We start from the raw sequence: 23527 nt of genomic DNA, 5'->3' as shown, positions 1-23527 counted from the left end.
AGATATCCATTTAATGAGTCCCCAAAACAGAGTTTACTCCAAGAAATATATTTCTAATTTCTGATTGGTGTTCCTTCCTTATTGTTCACTTGATTTATATGAAATTTTCTAGAAAAGATAATCATGCTTTAATTCCAGGGCTGATCTTATGAGACTTGTGAAATTTAAAAGTATGCTATACTCAGAAATGCAAGTGAATTTGGCCAACTTAAATATTTCACAGGGCACTTTTCTACTTAACTCATTGGTCAGGCAGGAACAGGGAGACCATTTCCTTTAGTATTTCTTTTTTGTTTGTGGTCTAGCATGTTGCTGTGTCTTCCGTAGTTCTAATCTTTCCACGATGAAATACTTCTAGTTGAGGCAAAGAAGTGATTGTGCTTGGTTTTCTGGGAACGAGGATAGACTGTTATTGGAGGACTCCGTGAGAGGGAGGTTGCTGGAAGAGGACCAGAGCCCAGAAGAGGTGACGGGGAAAGGTGGCTCCGTAGCTGTTTCTGGCCTCTGTCTCTGAGCAAGCCTCCATTCCCCACTGGAGGTTGGACAGTGCCGTGACGGCGTGTTTTGTGAAAACCACACAGCAGAGGAGCCCGGGAAGAGAGACCCCAGATGTTGACAGTGCCTTTATTCTCTTGATGGGGACCAATCAGGGCATATTTCAGTATCCCTCAGATTTCTGTCTTTTTGTGTGTGTGTGAGTAGGAGTCTCACTCTGTCACCTAAACTGGAGTGCAGTGGCACACTCATGGCCACTGTAGCCTTGACCTGTTGGGCTCAGGTGATCCTCCCGCCTCAGCCTTCCAAGTAACTGGAACCACAGACATGCACCACCATGCCTGGCTAACTTTTTGATTTATTGTAGAGACAAGGTCTTGCCAAGTTGCCCAGGCTGGTCTTGAGCCCTTTCGCCTCAGCCTCCCAAAGTGCTGGGATGGCAGGCATGAGCCACCGTGGCCAGCTTAGGTAACACTAAACATCCACACCAGAAAATCTTCTTCCACAACCACATTTTAAACCTGGCATACACTATACACAAATTCAAAGAAGGAAAGAGAGGGATGACTTATTTACTCCTGGTTTCTTAAGTGGACATTTGCTTCAGAGGTTTCTTTCCCATTATCTTCTGTCTCCTTTACAGTGCTTCCTTTTACCTGCTAATATATGGCTTTATTTCTAGAAACTAGGAAGGCATGGCTTTGTTTTGTTTTTAGCCTGTACAAGCTAGGATTATGATTTCTATCCACCTATTTAGTTTCAAAAAACCCAACTGCAGCCAAAAACCTTGGGATGCCAAATTGTTTGTCAAGGAATTTTTACCTGAAACTCATGCTAGTAAGAGTGAGGTAGAAAGAGGACAGCCTGCCTGTCTCCTAGGAACATTTTGAGCTAACATGAGAAATGGTTGGACTAGATTCTGTAAGATAGCAGCCGTATACAGTCACAGTTATTATTTTAATAACCAAGATGAAATTTCACCTTAAAGGTAGATCTCTTCTAGGTACGTTGTGCCTATCTGAAGGGAAGATACATAGTAAGGCAGGTTAAAAGTATATGGTCTGAACGGGCTCTGTGGCTCAACCTGTAATTCCAGCACTTTGGGAGGCCGAGGCAAGTGGATTGCCTGACCCCGCGGGTTCGAGACCAGCCCGAGCAACTTGGCGAGACATCGTCTCTTCAATAAATCAAAAAAATTAGCCGGATGTGGTAGCATGTGCCTGTAGTTCTGGCTACTTGGAAGGCTGAGGTGGAAGAATCGCCGGAGCCCTGCAGGGTGACGCTATGGTGGCCGTGAGTGTGACACTGCACTCCAGCCTGGGTGACAGAGCGAGATGCCAACTCAACAACAACAAAAAACTAGTTTCTAGGGATCTGCCCTGCCACTTACCAATACTGCGACCTTGAACAGAGGACTCGGCCTCAATCTCGTCTGTGAAGTAGGGATGATAGTTACACTTGTCTGAGTTGTTGTGAGGCTTCAGTGAGTTAATGTCTGTAAAGCTCATGGGAAGACCCATGGGACATATTAAGTGCCATACAATTGATCGTCATTGGAAATGCTAATAAGTGAATTTTTATTATGTAATTTATTAATATTGGCTCTTCTTGGGTTAAAAGTTATAGCTTTCTACTTGTGTTTTAGGTGTATTAACGGTGACCTTTTTCTCATTATTTTGTTTACATTTTTGAAGGTTTCCCAACGAGTGGATCACGATGACCGTGTTGTAGGGACTTGCCATAGTATGGCTGCTTCCCGATCTACTCGTGTCACAAGATCAACAGTGGGGTTAAACGGCCTGGATGAATCTTTTTGTGGTAGAACTTTAAGGAATCGTAGCATTGCTCACCCTGAAGAAATCTCTTCTCATTCTCAAGTACGATCCAGGTCACCAAAGAAGAGACCAGAGCCTGTGCAAATTCCAAAAGGAAGTAATAATGGAAGAACCACTGATTTAAAACAGCAGAGCACTCGAGAGTCGTGGGTAAGCCCTAGGAAAAGGGGACTTTCTTCTTCGGAAAAGGACAACATAGAAAGGCAGACTGTAGAAAATTGTGAGAGAAGGCAGACAGAACCTATTTCACCAGTTTTGAAAAGAATTAAGCGTTGTCTTAGATCCGAAGCACCAAACAGCTCAGAAGAAGAGTCGCCTATCAAATCAGACAAGGAGCCAGTAGAACAGAGGAGTACAGTAGTGGACAATGATGCAGATTTCCAAGGGACTAAACGAGCTTGTCGATGTCTTATACTGGATGATTGTGAGAAAAGGGAAGTTAAAAAGGTGAATGTCAGTGGGGAAGGGCCACTGACTTCTGCAGTAGTTGAAGAAGTCACGGGCTCTTTGGCTGTCAATGGTGTTGATGACAGCAATTCAGCTGTGATAAACTGCGATGATGGTCGGCCAGCCGGGAACACTAAGCAGAACAGCACGGGTTCCCATGAGTGGCAGGAGGAATCAGCAGCTGCAAATGGGGATTCGGATGCCCGGCCTTCGAGGTTCCTGGGTGGTAGAAAGGAGGATAGCTGCGTAGACCATGACGTGCCTTGCACACATGCAGACGTGCAGGTCAAGTTGGAGGACCACACAGATGCGACTGCCTGCCTGTCTGTGGGACAAGTTACTCAGCTGACGGCTGAGCCAGCTCCAGGCTCCTCTTCTGAAATTCAGTCATCTTTGAGAGATTCTGAAGAGGAAGTCGACGTGGTGGGAGATAGCAGTGCCTCAAAGGAGCAGTGTCATGAAAACACCAACAACGACCTGGACACGAGTCCGGAGAGTGTGCCAGTGTCTGGAGGACCGGAACCGTCTTCTGTTCTAGGCTGCGTTTCAGCTCAGATGATGTCTTTGTCAGACCCTCCAGAACATCGCTATACCCTGAGGACCTCGCCACGAAGGGCAGCCCCTGCCAGAGGCAGTCCCACTAAAAACAGTTCTCCTTGCAGAGAAAATGGACAATTTGAGGAGAATAACCTCAGTTCCGGTGAAACAAACGCAGCCATTAGTGATAACGCAAGCGAGTCTCCCACAAATCCTGATGAGATTTCTCCAAATGACAAAGGGATGTGTTGTCACTCTCAGAATTATGGAAGTGAAGGGCTCAGGAAACCCTCCTCAGAGGCAAGACTCAATATTGGACATTTGCCATCTGCCAAAGAAAGTGCCAGTCAGCACATTACAGAAGAGGAAGACGATGACCCCGATGTTTATTACTTTGAGTCAGATCATGTGGCACTGAAACACAACAAAGAGTATGTGTAAATATGGTAACCATGAATTCTGCTTTGTTTATTATTCTTCAGGTTTTCAGTATCTAGTCATATGTGTGTATTCAGAGTGTTTTTATCACAGACAAAATTAACGTATTGTCTAAAATTGTAGGTTTAGCATAATGATTTTCTCAACTCTTAGAAAACTTTGGGAAAGGAAAGTCTTTACAATTCTAGTTTTTATTACTCTTTTCTATGATAATATGGTCTTTCTGGTTCTGATATTTCACACATCCTAATTAGAAAAGGCATGTTTTTGTTTTTAGTAAGTTTTTTATCATTTGGGTTAATTTATAGAATGGAAGCATCTTGAGTTATCACAATATACTTTGACTTATAGTTCTAGGTAGTATAGAACAATTAAGTTCTTAGACATCATCTAGATATAGAAAATCTGGCAGACTGGAAATCTATTATTTTACGTTTTACTCTCAATTAAAATTTTTTTATCTAAAAATGTGTTTTATGCATCATCTTTGACTTTTGTGACTTATAGAGAAGTAGATATTATTGTTAACACTATGACAGTATGTTGTAGTTAGCACATTAGCAAGAGTTAGTCCACTCAGTAGTTTGCATAAAACATTTGACACAGCTTTTTCTGATTCTATATATAAAGGAAGACTGTATCTTAAATATTATCGGCTTTTGACTTTTACTATAAAGGCACTTTTATAAATAAAGAATTCTGTGTCCAAATTTTTCAGTTTTGCTTAGATTTCCTTTGCAGTATTCTGTGCAGTAATGCAAATGAATTGGCGCTATGTCTAAATAATCCTGAAAGGAACAAACAGTGCTCATCCTAAGTATTGGGATCAGCAATAATAAAAGATGTTTCTAGAACAGGTTAATCACCTTTACTCCTGCAGAGTCCGTTTTGTTTTTTGTTTTTTGTTTTGAGTTGTCTGTCACCCAGACTGGAGTGCAGTGGCTGCTCCTGGCCACTGCAGCCTCGACCTGCTGGGCTCCGGCGATCCTTCCGCCTCAGCCTTCCAAGTAGCTGGAGCTACAGGTACACGCTACCACACCCGGCTAATTTTTTTGATTTATTGTAGAGATGAGGTCTCGCCAAGTTGCCCAGGCGGGTCTCGAACCCGCGGGCTCAGGCAATCCACTCACCTCAGCCTCCCAAAGCGTGGGATTACAGGCTGAGCCACTGAGCCCGGCTCCAGAGTCAGCTTTTGAATTAATGTCACAGTCAGATTATATAGGCAAGTCACAGATGAAATTTTTTCACATAGAAACAAACTGAATTCTACTGTTTATATGTAGTATCAGCTTGTTTAAGTGAAGCTGTTTTATGTCCAGGTGCAAGGAAGCAGAGCATAGGTCTTGGGAAGATAACAATAGCCCAAGAAACATGAACTTTTACAAAAGGATATTATTAGCCCTCTTTGTTTTTTGCTGTTGCAGTCTTGACTGGTTATTGATCATGGTAAATATTTTTCAGTAATTCACTCTAGTGTTACTTTTTGGTTAGAGATTGCCTGACAATGCTGAAGGATGATGTTCCCATAAAATAATTATCTAAAGATAGTGGCCTAACTTTTAAAGGCTGATGTTCCATGCTCATAACCCTTTGAGGATGAAAGCAATATAGCTTCTTGGGTGCTTTAATACATTTTATCTAGTGTGCTTTAATATATTTTTCACGAGTTCCTTGGATATACAGAGTCTTTTGGAATGTGGATGCTAGTTGTTTTGTTAAAACAGCATTCTCAAATGAATGCCTCCCTGGGTGACTTTGAGCAAAAGAAGTCACTCATTCTTGCATTTTTGCCTTGCTCCAAATTTTTGTGGAGGTAGCACTTTTGAGACTTCATCTTTGATCATGCCAGATAGAATCTCTTTTAGTAAAGCCCTTCTCTTCTCCGCATTTGCATGCTCTTTGTCTAGAGCCAAGAGATGGTTAGATATAATGTTGGATCTTTTTACCCGAATTGTCATCATTAAAAATAGCGTCATGATACCTATCTGGTACTTTCAAGTCACCAGTAAATTTCTGGCAGTTTGAAGATGATATTAAAAAGCACTTAGCATTTTTAATAAAAAGAAGATACTTGGAGGAGGCAGATTATTACTCTCCTGTACACAAATGTACACACACATTCTCAAATTTTTTTTTCTTCCTTATTCTTTCTGTGCTAGAAAAGTTCTCCATGTAATTGCGTTTTGAAATTAAGATTGGGCATCAGCCAACCGAAACACGAATATCTCTGCCAGTAGAGAATGAGGACTTTCTGTTAACCTGTTTTAAAAGTAGATTGTCAGCAGAAAAAACCCAGCATGGCATAGTTCTTCATCTAGAGCCAGAAGGACCAACTTTACCTTACTCTAGTTGAAACTTTCTTCTAAGCTAACAACGATCATTTATTCAGCAGCCTTCTATCCTAGCATTGGCTTGTAAGTTATCTATCTTGTTCACAGAGATACGACATATAAGGTCATCGAATCACTTGTAAATGTTTGAAGAGACACTCTGGGTAGAGTCCTTGCCTTAGATCTGACTCATGGTAAATTAGGCCCTAGGCCAGGGAAATCAATCTGTGGCTGTTCCGATCTGAAACCAATCTGTGGCCTCTCCAGGTACCCTTTCTCCTCTGGCTCATAGAGCCACAGTGTGCTTTTATGCATTTGTTCTTCCAAATGGAGAGCCCCACTGTGAGAAAGGAACTAGAGAATATCTTGTTCTGTGGCAATATGCCTGCTGTGGATTATTTTACTGGACATGCCTTCTCTGAGATAGAGGAGGCGGAGTCAAGAGGAGTACATTTCATCTCAAAGCTCTGATCTCAAGGCCGACAGATTCCATTAGAGTGGTGGGTAATGCAGTACCTGGTCACTCCTTTGTTGGCCTAAGTAGCCTGATAGACTGAGTTCATTTACTGAACTGTGATTGTCCTTTCTGTTTGATAATTGACCTTTTGCCGATTTTGATGAGAAGCATTGGAAAGGATCTCTAACTTTTGAAGTTCTGCCTATAGACAGAGCAGGGTTGGAAGATTTCAGGTCCTGGGTTTTAATTTTCAGAGCTCTTCTTCTGATTCAAAAGGTAACCTCTGGAAAATAATTTTTTAAATGAAATTTGGTTTGGTCAGTTGCCTCTGACATCTCATTACAATGAATTACAATGAATTATATAAATTACAATTTGAATTATATAAATTATATACAAAATGAATTATATAAATTACAATTTATATTTGAAAGGCCTTGGATATCTTTACTTAAGGATCCTTGGTATTAATTGTAACATTTCTTGAGCAGATGAGAGTATGAAAAGTCAAGTTTAGGCTTTCTAGATTCTTTTTAAATTTTTAAATTTTTATTTTTTGAGTTGGATTCTCACTCTGTCGCCCAGACTGGAGTGCAGTGGCTGCTCCCGGCCACCGCAACCTCGACCTGCTGGGCTCTGGTGATCCTTCCACCTCAGCCTTCCATGTAGCTGGAACTACAGGCGTGAGCTACCACACCCGGCTAATTTTTTTTTAATTTATTGTAGAGATGAGGTCTCACCAAGTTGCCCAGGTGGGTCTTGAACCTGCGGGCTCAGGCAGTCCACTCACCTCAGCCTCCCAAAGGTGCGGGATTACAGGCTGAGCCACCGAGCCCAGCTGGCTTTCTAGATTCTTGAGCTCTTGCAAAGATTAGCTCATCGATAACTGATGACTAACATTTTTTACCAGTTTTGGTTTCTAGATCATGAACATGTAAGATGGTTATTACTTTTTTAAGAGTGTTGCTCAGGTACTCTGCTGGTGAGAATCATATTTTCAAACCTCATTAAAGAGAACTTCTAAGAGTTGTAGTTTTAAACTTGGTTCTTTGAAGACTTAATGATATTAGATAACTACAGTATATCCTTTCGTATCATGCTTACTTAATAGTTAATGAAATTCTTGATATTTCCATCAGTTCAGAAGTACATAGAAAATATCTTCATTTGCTCTGATAGATTAACTTCTTTAGAAGTGAGTCCAATTTTTTTTTTTGAGTTGGGGTTTCACTACGTTGCCCAGGCTGGAGTGCAGTGGCACACACACGGTCACCCCAGTGTCGACCTGCTGGGATCCAGCAATCCTTTTTCCTCAGCCTTCCAAGGAGCCAGAACTATAGGTGCACGCTACCACGACCAGCTAATTTATGGATTTTTACTGTAAAGATGAGGTCTTACCATGTTGCCCGGGCTGGTCTCAAACTCGTGGGCTTAGGCAACCTCTTGCCTCGGCCTCCCAAAGGGCTGATTTGACAGGCGTGAGCCCCTGTGCCTGGCCTACTTTCTTTTTTGAATTGGAGTCTCCTTCCGTCACTCAGGCTGGAGTGCAGTGGCATGCTCACAGCCACCCAGCCTCGACCTGCTAGGCTCAGGTGATCCTTCTGCTTCAGCCTTCCAAGTAGCTGGAACTATAGGCGTGTGCCACCACGCCTGGCTAATTTTTAAAATTTATTTTAGAGATAAGGTCTTGTCATGTTGCTCAGGCTGGTCTTGAAGTCCTGGACTCAGGTAATCCTCTCGCCTCGGTCTCCCAAAGTGCTGGGATTACAGGCTTACTACGTGTAAGCCACTACACCCAGTCATGGTTGTCTTTATTGAAATGAAGGACTTGAAAGAAGATATGTGTTCTTGCCTTTTTATGAGTATCTGTTTTATTAAAGATTTTCAATAGAGGATAGTGCTCAACTTTCTCTGTATGTGCTCATAATTTTTAGTAGATGTTAGAATTAATTTAAAATGACTTATTCTGTGTCTGGGAGTTACTGTGAAATGATAGCATACATGTAGTTTAAGAGATAAGTAGTTTGATTATATATGGGGTGTGTTGCTTGTATCAATGTTAGCTTTTAACAAAGTGACTGACTTCTCTCTATTGTATACAACTTTTTTGTATTTATAATACTAGAATGGGAGGTGAATGTTTTAGATGTTACAGTAGATTATTTCATAGACTTGGGTAATCTAAAACTCCAGAGTATGGAAAGTATGTCAATCTTGATTTGACCAGCAGTCAGGATTTTTCTAGATGATTGTAAAACTTTTATTATATTGGCCACAACATAATTGCATTCAGCTTTCCACTTTAAGAGAGAAAACTCAGGAATTATGTTACATAGATTTAGAAAAGTACACACTAGAAATAAGTTGAAAGGTCATCTTTTAAGGTTTATTCCCACAAGAGTCCTGGAGTCCTTAGGAGGAAAAAGCATTTTTAAAAGGCTATACAAATGTGATTAAAAATACTGACAGATTCTTTTAAAATTTGCTGTCCAGATACTTAAATTTCATAATTTTTTTTTTTTTTGAGTTGGAGTCTCACTCTGTTGTCCAGGTTGGCATACAGGGGCACGTTCACAGCCACCGCAGCCTCTACCTGCTGGGCTCAAGTAATCCTTCTGCTTCAACCTTCCAAGTAGCTGGAACTACAGATACGTGCCATCACACCTGGCTTTTTTTTTTTTTTTTTTAATTATTGTAGATACGAGGTCTCTCCATGTTGCCCAAGTTGGTCTCGAACCCCTGGACTCAGGCAATCCTCTTGCCTCCACTTCCAAAGTGCTGGGATTATAGACATGAGCCACTGTGCCCAGCCGAGGGTTTATTTTAAATAAATAACAGTAGACAGTCTTGCGGCTATTCAAGGTCAGGAAATACAATCTAGGCAGACCTTATGAAACCGTAACTTGTCAGTGTTCAAGATCATATATGCTCTCTTACCTCTTCATGTCTTTGTACAATGCAGATCAGTTTTTCTCATTTTATTAATATTTCTTGCACACCTTCCTCCTCTCTCCCCTGCAGTTTCAGTTTGCAGATGGCATTGGCTTCTGTTGTGCTTGCAGATTCCAGCTTCATATGACCTATCATTCCCAGAGCCTCTTTGCACTCCCTAAGGAGAAGCTGGTTACTGACTGTCCAATAGATTGTCCCCGCCAGGTGAATCCATTCCTGGAAACAGTCAGGGTGGGACTCTTGAGCAAAGAAACAAGACAAAAAAGAATGCCTAGGCTTATCCTGTCAGCAGGGGTGTAACTTCCAGCCAGAAGGCTGGTGGGCAGGTTTGATCGTTGTTAGAACATGCCCATTGTAGACCGTTTGGCTTTTGGGTCCAATTGTCTTTTTGATTAGTGAGTTGTCTATAAAATAGGACATGGGGATGTTCATACATTGCTAGTGGGAATGTAAGATGGTGTACCCACCGTGGGAAGTAGTTTGGTGGTTCCTCAGTAAGTACAGAATTACCTACCATGTGATCCAGCAATTCTGCTCTTAGATGTGTGCCCAAAAGAATGAAAACTAAGTATTGAAACAAAAATGTGTACAAAGATGGTTCATAGCACAGTTCACAGTAGCCAAAAGGTGGAAACAACCCAAGGGCCTATCAACTGATGAATGCATACACAAAACCGGTATATACAGTGAAATGTTCTTCAGGTAAAAAGGAATGCTGTGCTGATACGTGTCACAACATGAATGAATCTTGAAATCATTATGCTAATGAAGGAAGCCTGACACAGGTCACATATTATATGGTTCCATTTATATGAAATAATCAGGAGTAGACAAATTTATAGAAAGAGAAAGCAGATTACCGTGGCTGAGGCAAAGGGTAGAATGAGTGACTGTTTAATGGGTACAGGGTTTCCATTTGGGATGATGAAATATTTTGGAAATGCATGGGAGTGATGGGTGCACAAATTTGTGAACGTACTAATTGCCACTGAATTTTATACTTGAAAATGGCTGAAAGAACAACTTTATATTATGTGAATTTTACCACCAAAAAGAAGGTGAAAAATTATGGAGTGGGGGGAGATTATGTACATACCCAGGTATGCTTGAGATCAGGTTCTGGGAGGTAGGAAGAAAGTGCTGGGATTGTGTGTTTATATAAGTATAGTAAAACATGTAATTTATAAGTAAGTATACACATGTTGAGAACTAGCCTCCCAGTTTGGTTTTTTTTTTTAATTTTTTACTAGTAAAGGTACACAGAGCAAAAAATGTGAAACCCTTTTTTTTTTTTGAGTTGGAGTCTCACTCTGTCACCCAGGTTGGAGCGCAGTGGCACACTTACGGCCACCGCAGCCTCGACCTGCTGGACTCAGGCAGTCCTTCCGCCTCAGCCTTTCAAGTAGTTTTAACTATAGGCACACGCCACCATGCTCGGCTCACTTTTTGATTTATTGTAGAGATGAGGAATCGCCAAGTTACCCAGACTGATCTCGAACCTGTGGGTCAGACAGTCCTCTCACCTTGGCTTCCAAAAGTGCTGGGATTATAGGCGTGCGCCACAGTGCCTGGCCTAAACCCATTGTTTTTGACAAGGAAGAGCCAATTACTGATCAATAATAATTTTCTTGCTTTAGTATTTAGGGGAAGTTTTTTAAAGATTATGCCAGATTCTCTTGAAGTAGATGAGTTATAGAATCCTAGCGATGCATTTAGAGAAACTGCAGGTCTCAGTGGGCATTCTCTTAACAGTCTTGAAAATAATTTGTGTTCTTTTAGCCAACTGGTATGATCTGTTATAGTTTCACTGACATTTTAAATGTGATCGTCGGTTCTAAGAACAACACCAAGATGGTCTTGGGCATTGAGACTTGAGAATAGTATTTAAACTGGGAAGCTGTGAAACCAGTAATAGTAATGATAATAAATACGGGCATTCGGTATTTAAAGAAAACTCAATTTTGGGGGAGGGGAGGAGACGTGTGATTTCCTGAAGGGCATCACTGAGAATTCTTGAAGAGCTAAATAATTGGTAAAAAGAACTCAGTGTATAATGTGTATTGAGTTTAAAAGCCTTGGAGAAGGTTCCATGTTATTGTGGTTCTTTCCTTTTTAGTTTGTTCTTTCCTTTTTAGTTTATTGGGGGTGAGGGCCTTTCACCTGGAGGAGTTATGTGGTGATTATATTAGGCAGCACGTGTCTGGCAGGTACTGTCTCAGTAGTACCGCTGAGTTACTAAGCTTTGTCTAAAAATCCACTCCAAGTCGGACGTTTCCTCCCCTAGAGGAGTCAGTGCCTTACTTTGCCAGACTCAACCACCATGTCTTAGAATGCTTTGGAGCCCAGCTTCTGGAGCAGTTTGCAGACTATTCGTGGTGGCAGTTCTCTGTAAAGGATATTTCGTCTTTACTAGATTACTTTGTCAGTTTCGGTGCGGGAATATGACATGGGGAAAATGATACTCTTTTTGTCAAAAACAAAATTATACATAACATGACTAATTTCCTTTCATCCCTCACTAACCTACAGGAAATGTGACTCGTAACTTGCTCTGCAAAGTCTAGGACAGCCCTTTAGGCACTTTGCATGTGCATCGTATGGCAGGGTGAGTAGTGGTTGATGTGATCATCGTTCCTAGATTGTGATTTTTTTTTTTTTTTTTTTTGAGTTGGAGTCTCACTCTTGTCACCCAGGCTAAAGGGCAGTGGCACACCTCTTGTTACCGCAGCCTCAACCTGCTGGGCTCTGTCGATCCTTCTGCCTCAGCCTTCCAAGTAGCCAGAACTACAGGCGAGTGCTACCACGCCCAGCTAAGTTTTTCATTTATTGTAGAGATGAGGTCTCGCCAAATTGCCCGGGCTGGTCTTGAACGCGGGCTCAGGCAATCCACTCGCCTCAGCTTCCCCAAGTGTGGGATTACAGGCTGAGCCACCGAGCCTGGCCAGATTGTGAGTTTTTAAAAGCTAGGACCCAAGTTTGCCTATGATATAGTTTCTCCACATTACTTTAACCATTGCCATCCTTGCTAAAGATAAAGAATATTTTATGGATTTTTTCCTTCCTGTCTATCAAAAGATAGTAGTCATCACAGTAAAAAAAAAAAAAAAAAATCTGGGGAATCACACTATGTATAGACCTTCCTCACTGATTATTTTTATAATTCTACATCTGTTCAATTTCGAATGACCCTTGTTGTAGGTTCATTTACCATGATGGTGTTTCCATATTCTTTTAGGTAGGGAGAAAGCTTCCTAGAATTCCTCGGTCTGTTGAGCATAGATTGTAAAAGCAAAGAGAAAGAAGAGTGGTACTGGTGAGGCTGCCACTGCTGTGCGACACACGCTAGCGGCTGATGCGCCAGTGCTGCTCGGAAGAATGGGTGCTGTTGATGTTTCCTTCATGACTGTTGGAAGTGGGTGGTGACTTCCGACTCCGTGTCCACGGTCAGAACCTGAAGTCCCGTTTTGGCTTGAAAGAGGGTCAGCACCGCGCGGGTCTGGAGCCCGGCCCTGCCTTGTACTGCGTGCTCCTGCTTGCTGTCACACCGTGCTGGCTGGCGGTGGGTCCATCCACTCGCCCTCGGTGCTGGCGTCCTTGCTGCTTAGGATGGAGATACTGTCGTTTGTGTGTAGTTACAAGTTATTCGAGGGCTCAGTGAGGCAGGAGTCCATTCCCAGGAGAGGAAGTGGCAGAGTTGGTGCGCAGTGTCCATGCAGTGGCACCGGGCTTTTGTTTTTGTGTTTAAAATCAAAAGCATAGTAATTTTTTTTTTTTTTTACTATTATGACATAATGGATAAAGAGATTTTATTCTGACACTTTAAAATTGGCATAAAAAGCCGGGCTCGGTGGCTCAGCTTGTAATCCCGCACCTTTGGGAGGCTGAGGTGAGTGGATTGCCTGAGCCCGCGGGTTCGAGACCCGCCTGGACAGTGAGACCTCATCTCTACAATCAATCAAAAAATCAGCCGGGCGTGGTAGCGCATGCCTGGAATTCCGGCTACTTGGAAGGCTGAGGCGGAAGGATTGCCAGAGCCCAGTAGGCGACGGTGGCTGGGAGCGGCCACTGCACTCCAGTCTGGGCGACAGAGTGAGACTCCAACTCAAAATAAATAAATAAATAAAATAAAATAAAATTGGCATAAAAATAATTATCTCAATGACTGTCTTGTCCCTTTCAGTCACAGGTGTAGAAACCTGGAGCAGGTGAGTCACGTTCAAGGTTGTGTGATTAGTGGCAGAGTTGCCACTTGTTCCATGTTTCCAGACTCAGGTCAGGCATTTTCTACTCTTGATTTTTTTTTTTGAGTTGGAGTCTCACTCTGTCACCTGGGCTGGAGTGCAGCGGCATGCTCACGGCCACCACAGCCTCGAACTACTGGGCTCAGGCGATCCTCCCGCCCTAGCCTTCCAAGTAGCTGGAACTACAGGCACGTGCCACCACGGCCAGTTAATTTTTTCATTTATTGTAGAGATGAGGTTTCACCAAGTTGGCCGGGCTGGTCTCGAACCCATGGGCTTCAAGCAATCCTCTCACCTCGGCCTCCCAAAGTGCTGGGATTATAGATGTGAGCTACTACACCTGGCTTGATTTTTTTATAAATGTTTAAAGTTATTATTATTTTGGTATGTGTATGCTTGACCGTCTAGGCAAATTGGCTGTTACCCTAGTGAAGAAACTGCAAAAGCTTTATATATATATATATATTTTGAGTTGGAGTCTCACTCTGTCGCCCAGACTGGCTTTTTATATTTTTTAAATGGACTTTATTTCTTAGTACATTTTAGATTTATAGAAAAATGATGACGCTAGTGTAGAGAGCTCTTGAGGACCCTGTACCCAGTTTCTTGTATGGGCACCTTACACTAATGTGTTACAGTTGTTACAGTTAATGAATTGATACATTATTATTAACTAAAGTCTACATTTTATCTAACATTTCTTAGTTTTTACCTAATGTCTAAATTTTAAAGGCTTTTTGGGTAGTGCTTAAGGAAAATATTTCTAAAGCAAAGCATTTTTTTTTTTTTACATAATTAATTCCCTTGTTAGAAATCTGTTCAGCGCTCTTTCAAACATGCTGGGCGGGGTCGCTCACAACTGCAATCCCTGCACTTTGGGAGGTGGAGGCCGGGGAGAACCCTTGAGGCCAAGATTTCAAGATCAGCCTGAGCAACATGATGAGACCCCATCTCAACAAAAAAAACTTTTAAATAGCCAGGGGTGGTGGCACGCTCTTGTAGTCTTAGCTACTCAGGAGGCAGGGGCAGGAGGCTTGCATCCAGGAGTTTGAGGACGTGAGTTTGACTGACAGAGTGATGCTTTGTCTCAAAACAAAGAAAAACAAAGTAAAGCTATTGTTGTAAGAAATATAACATGTTTCTCATAAGAATGAGAAATTTATCTAGTAACACATTCCCCTGTATTTTGATTTGTGGTATGTAATGTCCTAGTAAAACTTATTTTTCTTAGTGACTTAAAGTGATAACTGTGTTTGTTTTATAATGTTGGAATTATTGAGATTTTATTTCTTTTCATGCTTCCTATTTTCTGTGATTATTTTATAATTAGAAAATATTTAAATAATCAAACAAAATCTATTCTCATAAAGATATCATAGGGGATTTTAAACATAATTTTAACTGCAAATGAACTTCAGTTTTCTTGTGCTGAGGAGGAAAGAGCACTGAGCGAGAACTTGGGGAGACTTCTGTGTGGCTGCCAGACCTTCGCTGGGCAGTCATGACGGCATCACTTAATCTCTTTGAACATCACTTGTTCAATTGTGAGATGCAGAAGTTGTGCTTATCCTTGAGGTGGTAACTTCCAGCTCTAATATTCTATGATGACATGGCATTTGTACTTCCTAAGCATAGACTTTGATGGCATTGGTGTATCTTGATAAGCCACCATCAGAAACATTCAGTGACCGAACAATTGGAGAGCAGTGTTTAAGTCTTACTTGATCACAATCTACATATGTAAAAGTAATTTGTTTTGCTATATTTTGTATTTATTAGTGCTGTGCCATGAATGTGTGTGTGTGTGTGTGTGTATGCTTACCAGACTATTTTAGTTGAGATGTGCATTTAAAAATACTTTTCTGTGTCTTGTCTGCAGCTGTGTTTTGCAGGGCTTCCTGTGTTTTAAAGAGGTGTTGTGCTGCTTGAATCAGAGTTAGCACCGCAAAGCTTTAGGCTTGTTTTGTGTTTGTTATCCAGCTACTGTGGCAGTCTAAGGGTCCTGCAAGATTCTCAGATGTTAAAAATGTATGGCAGACTATACTGAAAGAGACCTTAGTTTTAAAAACTCTAACATGTGTTCAGTACAGGTGAAAAATCTCTGTGTGAGCTGGGACTTGTCTAGCATATCAGGTGGGAAGAGCACTCTTGGTACTGGCATTGGGCCAGGAAAAGTGGCAAGGACGAAGGTCAGGTGAGAGAGGAAGGTCCTGGCTGGTGTCTTCATTTTGCTCTCATAAGTGGATACTTTAATTTCACTTCTCCTTTGCAAAGTCCCCCTACCTACTCTCTTCCTCACACCTCCGTGGCAACACTAGAGATGAATTATTTTGGTTCTTCAATCTCTGCCCGCCTGAACGTATACCAAAAAACTTTAATTATATATGCCTGAGAGGTATGTTTAAAAATAGTGCTTAAAAAAAAAAAAAAGGAGTGTAATAGCAGTGGAGAATAATGAGTTTTATTTATCTTGATGCTAAAAAAAGTCAAGGTATTTATTACATTATTTAAGACCTAATGTTCACAGGTTCATTCTGTGGTTAAGATTTGAAAGTGAGCCGGGCTCGGTGGCTCAGCCTATAATCCCGCGCCTTTGGGAGGCTGATTTGAGTGGATTGCCTGAGTCCGCGGGTTCGAGACCCGCCTGGGCAATTTGGCAAGACCTCATCTCTACAATAAATCAAAAATTAGCTGGGCGTGGTAGCGTGCACCTGTAGTTCCAGCTACTTGGAAGGCTGAGGCGGAAGGATCGCCGGAGCCCAGCAGGTCAAGGCTGCGGTGGCCTGGAGTGGCCACTGCACTCCAGTCTGGGCGACAGAGTGAGACTCAACTCAAAAAAAAAAAAAGATTTGAAAGTGAACATAACTAAATGCAAGTGAAAGCAAGTTTCTGTTTCAGTGAAATCTCAATTATGATTATGTTTCGGAAGAGTTATCCCTGTATTCTATTTTGTAGAGTTTTTGTATTTAGCGCTAAAGACCAATAATCTATGAAGAAATTACCAGCAACTAGGTGATGTCTTACTGATTTACTGAATGCAAAGTGTGTCAACTACAACCTGAAGAAGTAATAAAAGCAAGATTATCAGACAATTAAGAAAAACAAAAGAATATTTTATTGTGTATATTTGAGGTTTACAACCTGATGTTATATGGGATACATATAGACAGTAAAGTAGTATTGAGCATGAAGCATGTTAACGTGTCTATAATCCCACACAATTAACTTTTTTGTGATAAGAGCAACTAAAATTTATTTAGTAAAAGTTTCTAATAGAACATTAACTTTTGTCTTCACGTGGCGTATTAGATCGCTAAGCTTGTCCACTTTACGTGTCTACAGTTTTGTATCCTTTGACCTACTTCTCTCCATTTCCTCTCCCTCCCCCCCCCTGTGGTCCCCACTGTTTCATTCTCAATCTATGTATTTGAGCTCTTATTACAAAAAAAAAAAAAAAGAGATTCCACATATAAGTGAAGGCACTCGGGATTTGTCTTTCTATGTCTAACTTGGTTTATTAAGCTCAGCACCACTCAGACCCATCCACATGGTGACAAACGGCAGATTCTCTCTTTTTAAGGCCAAATGATATTCCATTATGTATACAGAGAAGACCACATTTTCTTTATTCATTTGCTTGACAATGAGCACTTCGGTAGTCCCATATCTTGGCTATTGTGAATAACACGGCAGGGAACATGGGAGTGCAGCTGTCTTCGTGAGGTGGTGGTGACCTCTCCTTTGCGTGTCTGCCCAGAGGAGGAATTGCTGGGCCATATGATAGTTCTTTTTAACATTTCTTTAGGAACTTAAATACTGTTTTCCACTGTGGGTATAGCAGTCAGCATTCCCACCAGCAGTGTACCGGGGTTTCCTTTTCTTCATACCCTCCCCAACATTTGTTGGTCTCTTTTTTTTTTTTTTGAGTTGGAGTCTCACTCTGTTGTCCAGGCTGGAGTGCAGTGGTATGCTCACAGCTACTGCAGGCTATACCTGCTGGGCTTAGGTGATCCTTCCACCTCAGCCTTCCAAGAAGCTGGAACTACAGGCGCATGCCACCATGCCTGGCTAATTTTTTGATTTTTTGTAGAAATGAGGTCTCACCAAGTTGTCCAGGCTGGTCTTGAATCTGTGTGCTCAGGCAGTCTTCTCACCTCGGCCTCCCAAAGTGCTTGGATTATAAGCATGAGCCACCGCACCCAGCCTGTTCGTCTCTTTTTTATAATAGCTCTCCTTATGGGTGCAAGGCAGTACCTCTTTTTTTTTTTTGAGTTGGAGTCTCACTCTGTCACCCAGACTGGAGTGCAGTGGCCGCTCCCGGCCACCGCAGCCTCGACCTGCTGGGGTCCGGCGATCCTTCCGCCTCAACCTTCCGAGTAGCCGGAATTACAGGCATGCACTACCACGCCTGGCTGATTTTTTGATTTATTGTAGAGATGAGGTCTCGCTGCCCAGGCGGGTCTCGAACCCGCGGGCTCAGGCCATCCACTCACCTCAGCCTCCCAAAGGTGCAGGATTACAGGCTGAGCCACCGAGCTCGGCTGGCAGTACCTCTTAGTGGTTAGAATTTGCATTTATCTGGTGATTAGTGGTGTTGAGCACTTTTTCATACACCTATTAGCCATTTTTATGTTTTCTTTGGAGAAATGTCTGTTCATGTTCTTTGGTTATTTCTTTTCTTTTTTTTTTTAATTATAAAGATGTGGGGTATAATTCAGGGTTAGGTATACAAACGTTGATTATGCCAGTATCCTTGTTGATGAGGTATGCCCCTCCCTCCCCCAACAGTTTCCCACTACTGCCAATCCCTTTCTTATAGTATTATAATAATTGTTCAAGGTTCGCTCATGAGTGAGAACATATGGTACTCTGTTCTTTGTTTCTATGATAGATCACAGAGTATGATCGACTCTAATTCCATCCAAGTTGCTGCAAAGTCCATATGTTTGTCCTTCTTTATGGCTGCATAATATTCCATTGTGTATATGTACATTTTTAAAAATCCAGTCCAGCTTCGATGGGCAACACGGTTGGTTCCATGTTTTTGCTATTGTGAATAGAGCTGCAACAAACATGCATGTGTTTGTAGAATGATTTGAGTTCCTCTGGGTATATTCCCAATAAGGGGATTGCTAGGTCATATGGAAGGTCAACTTCTAGTTCTTTCAGAAATTGCCACACTGTCTTCCAAAGAGGTTGCACTAGTTTGCATTCCCACCAGCAGTGTAGAAGCATTCCTTTTTCTCTGCATCTTTGCCAGTATCTGTTGTTGTTTGTTTTTTTAATGATGGCCATTCTTACAGGGGTTAGGAGGTATCTCAACGTGGTTTTGATTTGCATTTCTCTGATGATGAGTGAGGCTGAACACTTTTTCATGTGTCTGTTGGCTGCCTGTATATCTTCTTTTGAGAAGTGTCAATTCATGTCTTTTGCCCACTTTTTAATGGGGCCGTTTATTTTTTTCCTTGCGGTGCATTTGAGTTCCTTATAGATCCTAGATGTTAGGACCTTTGTCAGATATACAGTTGGCTAATATTTTTTTCCATTCTGTGGACTGTCTCCCTGCTCTCTTGATAGTTTCTTTTGCTTTGCAGAAGCTCGTTAGTTTGATGAGGTCCCACTTGTCTTATTTCTTTTTTTGTTGTTTTTTGTTTGTTTGTTTGTTTTTGTTTTTGGTTTTTTTTTGAGTTGGAGTCTCACTCTGTCGCCCAGACTGGAGTGTAGTAGCCACTCCCGGCCACCGCAACCTTGATCTGCTGGGCTCCAGTGATCCTTCCGCCTCAGCCTTCCAAGTAGCTGGAACTACAGTGTCTTATTTCTTAAGGTATGAGCATTTAGGGTTCTGAATAGGAATTGGTTGTCAGTTTCAATTTCCATAAGGGTTGTCTCCTGCGTTTTCTAAGATTCTCATAGTTTGAGGTTTTACGTTTAGGTCTTTGATTCATTTACAGTTAATTTTTGTGTATGGTGGTAGGTAGGGGTTCTGTTTTAATGCTTATTTCTTAATTGGGTTGTTTATTTTTCTACTTTTGGGTATTGTAAGAGATTTGTTTTTTGTTATTTGTTTTTTGGGGTTTTTTTTTTTGTTAGGAGTCTTAGTCTTACTCTATTTTCCAGACTGGAGTGCAGTGGCATGATCACAGCTACCACAGCCTCAACCTGCTGGGCTCAAGCAATCCTTTCACCTCAGCCTTCCAGGTAACTGGAACTACAAGTGCACGCCACCATGCCTGGCTAATTTTTGACTTATTATAGAGGTGAGATCTTGTCATGTTGCCCAGGCTGATTTGAACCACTGGGACCAGACAGTCCTCTTGCCTCTGCCTCCCAAAATGGTGGGATTACAGGCATGAGCCACTAGGCCTAGCCAAAGATTGATTTTCTATTGTCTTAATAGCCTAGCAGAAACTTGAGTTGGCAGATTCTTGAAGAAATAGGCACAGTCTGATTTTTAACAATTATTAGCTTTTTATTGCTAGACATGGTAATTTTTATCTATGTTCAGTCTTCCAAGTTTGACTAATTAAGTAATTTAAAACTGCCTTAAAGTTAGAATAAAAACATTGCCGTGCCCTCTTAATCATGCTTATAAATCATGAAAAATAATGATTGTGTTCAGACCTGCATCTATTTTGACTTCTTAAGTGTTCTTAATTAAGTATCAATGAAATTCTGGTTGGTCACTGACATTGTGATTTAGGGTTCCAAGCAATTCAGGGCTTAAGTCATTCCCTTTGGCCAAAGCCAGTGCTTTAGTGTTATGATCCTTTAATTTTATCATCAAATATTCACTCTATGCTGCTGTCAGTTTATTCTGAATAGATGGACAACTGGTAGTTGAGAAATAAGTACAAGAATGCGTGTCCAGAGTCCCTGTTTCCTTCACAGCTGACTTCTCCTGTCTTACCCCTCCTGTCCTGCTCCCTTTATTTATCTGACTTAGATTCTCTGTTATTTAAGTGCATATTTTTCTTGCCATCAGTTTTTTCTCCTTTCTACCATTGCCTTTACTTTGCTTTTTTTTTTTTTTTTGAGTCAGATTCTCATTCTGTCTCCCAGTCTGGAGTGCAGCCACTGCAGCCTCGACCTGCTAGGTTCAGGCTATCCTTCTGCCTCATCCTTCTAAGTAGCTGGAACTACAGGCATGTGCCACCATGCCTGGCAGATTTTTTTTTTTTTTTTTTTTGAGTCGAGTCTCACTCTTTCACCAAGGATGGAATGCAGTGGCACATTCACGGACACTGCAGCCTCGACCTGCTGGGCTCAGGCGATCCTTCCGTCTCAGCCTTCCAAGTAGCTGGAATGACAGATGCATGCCACCGCGCCCAGCTAGTCTTTTGTGATTTATTGTAGAGATGTAGACTGACCAAGTTGCCCAGGCTAATCTCAAACCCCTGGTCTCAGGCAATCCGCTCACCTCGGCCTCCCAAAGTACTGGGATTACAGGCTGAGCCACCGTGCCTGGCCACATTTTTTGATCTATTGTAGAGACAAGGTCTCACCATGTTGCCCAGGTTGGTCTTGAACTCATGGGCTCAGGCAGTCATCTCACCTTTGCCTCCCAAAGTGCTGGGATTACAGACATGAGCCTCCGCACCCAGCAACCTTAGTATCTTGCTAAGTTTTTCATACTTTTAAAAGAAACAAGTACATGGCTTTTTTCTTTGCTTAATTTAAATTCAGAATTTTAGTTCTTTTCTTTTCTTTTCTTTTTTTTGAGTTGGAGCCTCACTCTGTTGCCCAGACTGGAGTGCAGTGGCCGCTCCCGGCCACCGCAGCCTTGACCTGCTGGGCTCTGGCAATTCTTCCGCCTCAGCCTTCCAAGTAGCTGGAACTACAGGCACGCGCTACCACGCCCGGCTGATTTTTTGATTTATTGTAGAGATGAGGTCTCACCAAGTTGCCCAAGTGGGTGTCGAACCCACAATTCACTCACCTCAACCTCCCAAGGCGCGGGATTACAGCCTGAGCCACCGAGCCCGGCTTTTAGTTATTTACATTACTGAGTTGATCTTTATGCCTGGAAGACATGCTGTTGGAAGCTGAGAGGTTAGTTTCTGTCTTATCACAAAGCATCATGAAAGCATCATCCTTGACTTCTGACTTTTCACTGAAAGCGAGTGGCAGATTATTTGTGAGCTACTGAAATTATGGTTCCCACAGACTCTTCCCGACCCCCATGGAGGAGGGAAAGCATCGTGTCACATAGCTCCTGTTTCGCCAAGTGGATGGTTTTCCAAGTTGTGTGTTCTGCTTGCTTACCTGTGTTCTGATGTCACCTCCTCCCTCTGGGCATTTTCAGTGTGTTCAGTTGAGCTCAGGATTCATGGGGCAGCCAAGCTGCTCTTTCCAGTAAAAAAGCAGAAGGAAGCACAGCTTCCTTCCTCAGTGTTATTTAGGAAAGTTGTAAACCTTGGAAAAGTTACAAGGATGGGATGATAGGCCCCTGCTTATACCCTCATCCCAACCCGCCTCTTATTAACTTGACTTTTGTGACCTGCGTCTCTCCCTTGTCCCTCATCCTCTTTCCCTTTGGGTACATTGCACTTTGTTTTTGTTGAGTCATTTAAAAGCAAACTGGGAATTAAAAATAACTATAGTTAAAATATCAGTGATCCTAATATAAAAAGTAGATGACATACAAGAACAAATTGTAATCTAAACAGAGATGGAAGCTCTAAGAAAGAATCAAAGAAAATGCTATATGTTGAAAATGCTGTAACAAAGAGGAAGGATGCCTTTTTTTAAAAGATTGAATAAACGTATGGAGTACAGGTGAAAAAGTAAATAAAAGTAGGTTTCGGCCTCATGAGTCCTGTACTTCAGTAGATCTCTCCTAAAAAGACGGACATTCTCTGTGTAGCCTCAGGTCATTGTCATGATCCGGCAAGTTCATACCGGCACAGTAAGATGACACAGCCTACTATCTGCGTTTGAACTTTTCCACATACCCACAGAACTGTTCCTCAGAATCTGACCCAAGGTCCTGTGTTACAATTGCTCCTCCCGTCTCTGTGTTCTTTGTCCAGAGCAAGGCTCTGCCAACTTTCTTAAGGGCCGGATGGGCTTTGTGGACTAATGTGGTTTCTCTTGCAACTCCTCCCTCTGTCCTTGCAGCAAGAGAGCAGCCACAGAGGCATAAACAGACAATGTGGCCGTGCTCCAGTAACCCTTTACGTGCCAAGCCAGGCAAGCCATAGCCTGTGGACGCCGGATCTAGAATTGCTTCGCCTCTTTTTTGTTGTTGATGATGCTACATAATGACTCTTTTGAAGAATCAGACCAGTCTTTTTGGCAGAATGTGTCATCTTAAGGCTTGTTTCCACAATGGAAATAGAAATCTGGGTTTTTGAAAAGGATTTTGGAACAGTTGAAAATGAGATCTTTCCTTTCTTTCTCTGTCTGTGCTTTTTATTATTGTATATGTGGTATTACTGCCTGGAAATTGGACAGTAACAGTAACTTCCAGATTGCTCATTCCTTGGCATTCCTTCTCAGACATCAGGGTTTTTACCTGTATACTCTTTCATGTAAATGTTTTTATATTCACAGGCGTGAATAAAGAATTCAAGAGGACTCAGATACTGAAAGGTAGTGAAAATAACTTAGGTACAGACCTGAAAGGGCATTTAGATTTTACCCAAATATAATTCCATAACAGAAAGCTAACACAGTCTTTATTTTATGGTGAAACATGAAACAAAAGTAAAATTAACAATTCTTTACAAGTAAGCTCACCATTCTTTTTTTTTTTTTTTGAGTTGGAGTCTCACTCTGTCACCCAGACTGGAGTGC

The 23527-nt window shown here is 41.8% G+C and overlaps 1 protein-coding gene across 2 annotated transcripts in view; it reads left to right on the top strand.

Annotated features, from left to right (window-relative positions):
- ZZZ3 (zinc finger ZZ-type containing 3) overlaps window positions 1-23527 on the top strand; it is a 55246-nt gene that overhangs the window by 6740 nt on the left and 24979 nt on the right. For both annotated transcript variants that reach the window (XM_021710247.1, XM_021710248.1), the window contains exon 3: window positions 2190-3745. In XM_021710247.1, coding sequence (XP_021565922.1) covers window positions 2241-3745 — 1505 coding nt within the window. In that variant the 5' untranslated portion in view covers window positions 2190-2240. The remainder of the gene's footprint in view (window positions 1-2189; window positions 3746-23527) is intronic.

The sequence above is a fragment of the Carlito syrichta genome, unplaced genomic scaffold (assembly GCF_000164805.1).
Source record: "Carlito syrichta isolate Samal-C Ts95f unplaced genomic scaffold, Tarsius_syrichta-2.0.1 Scaffold288344, whole genome shotgun sequence".
Classification (NCBI taxonomy): Eukaryota; Metazoa; Chordata; class Mammalia; order Primates; family Tarsiidae; genus Carlito; species Carlito syrichta.
This window is presented reverse-complemented; position numbering and strand designations above follow the sequence as displayed.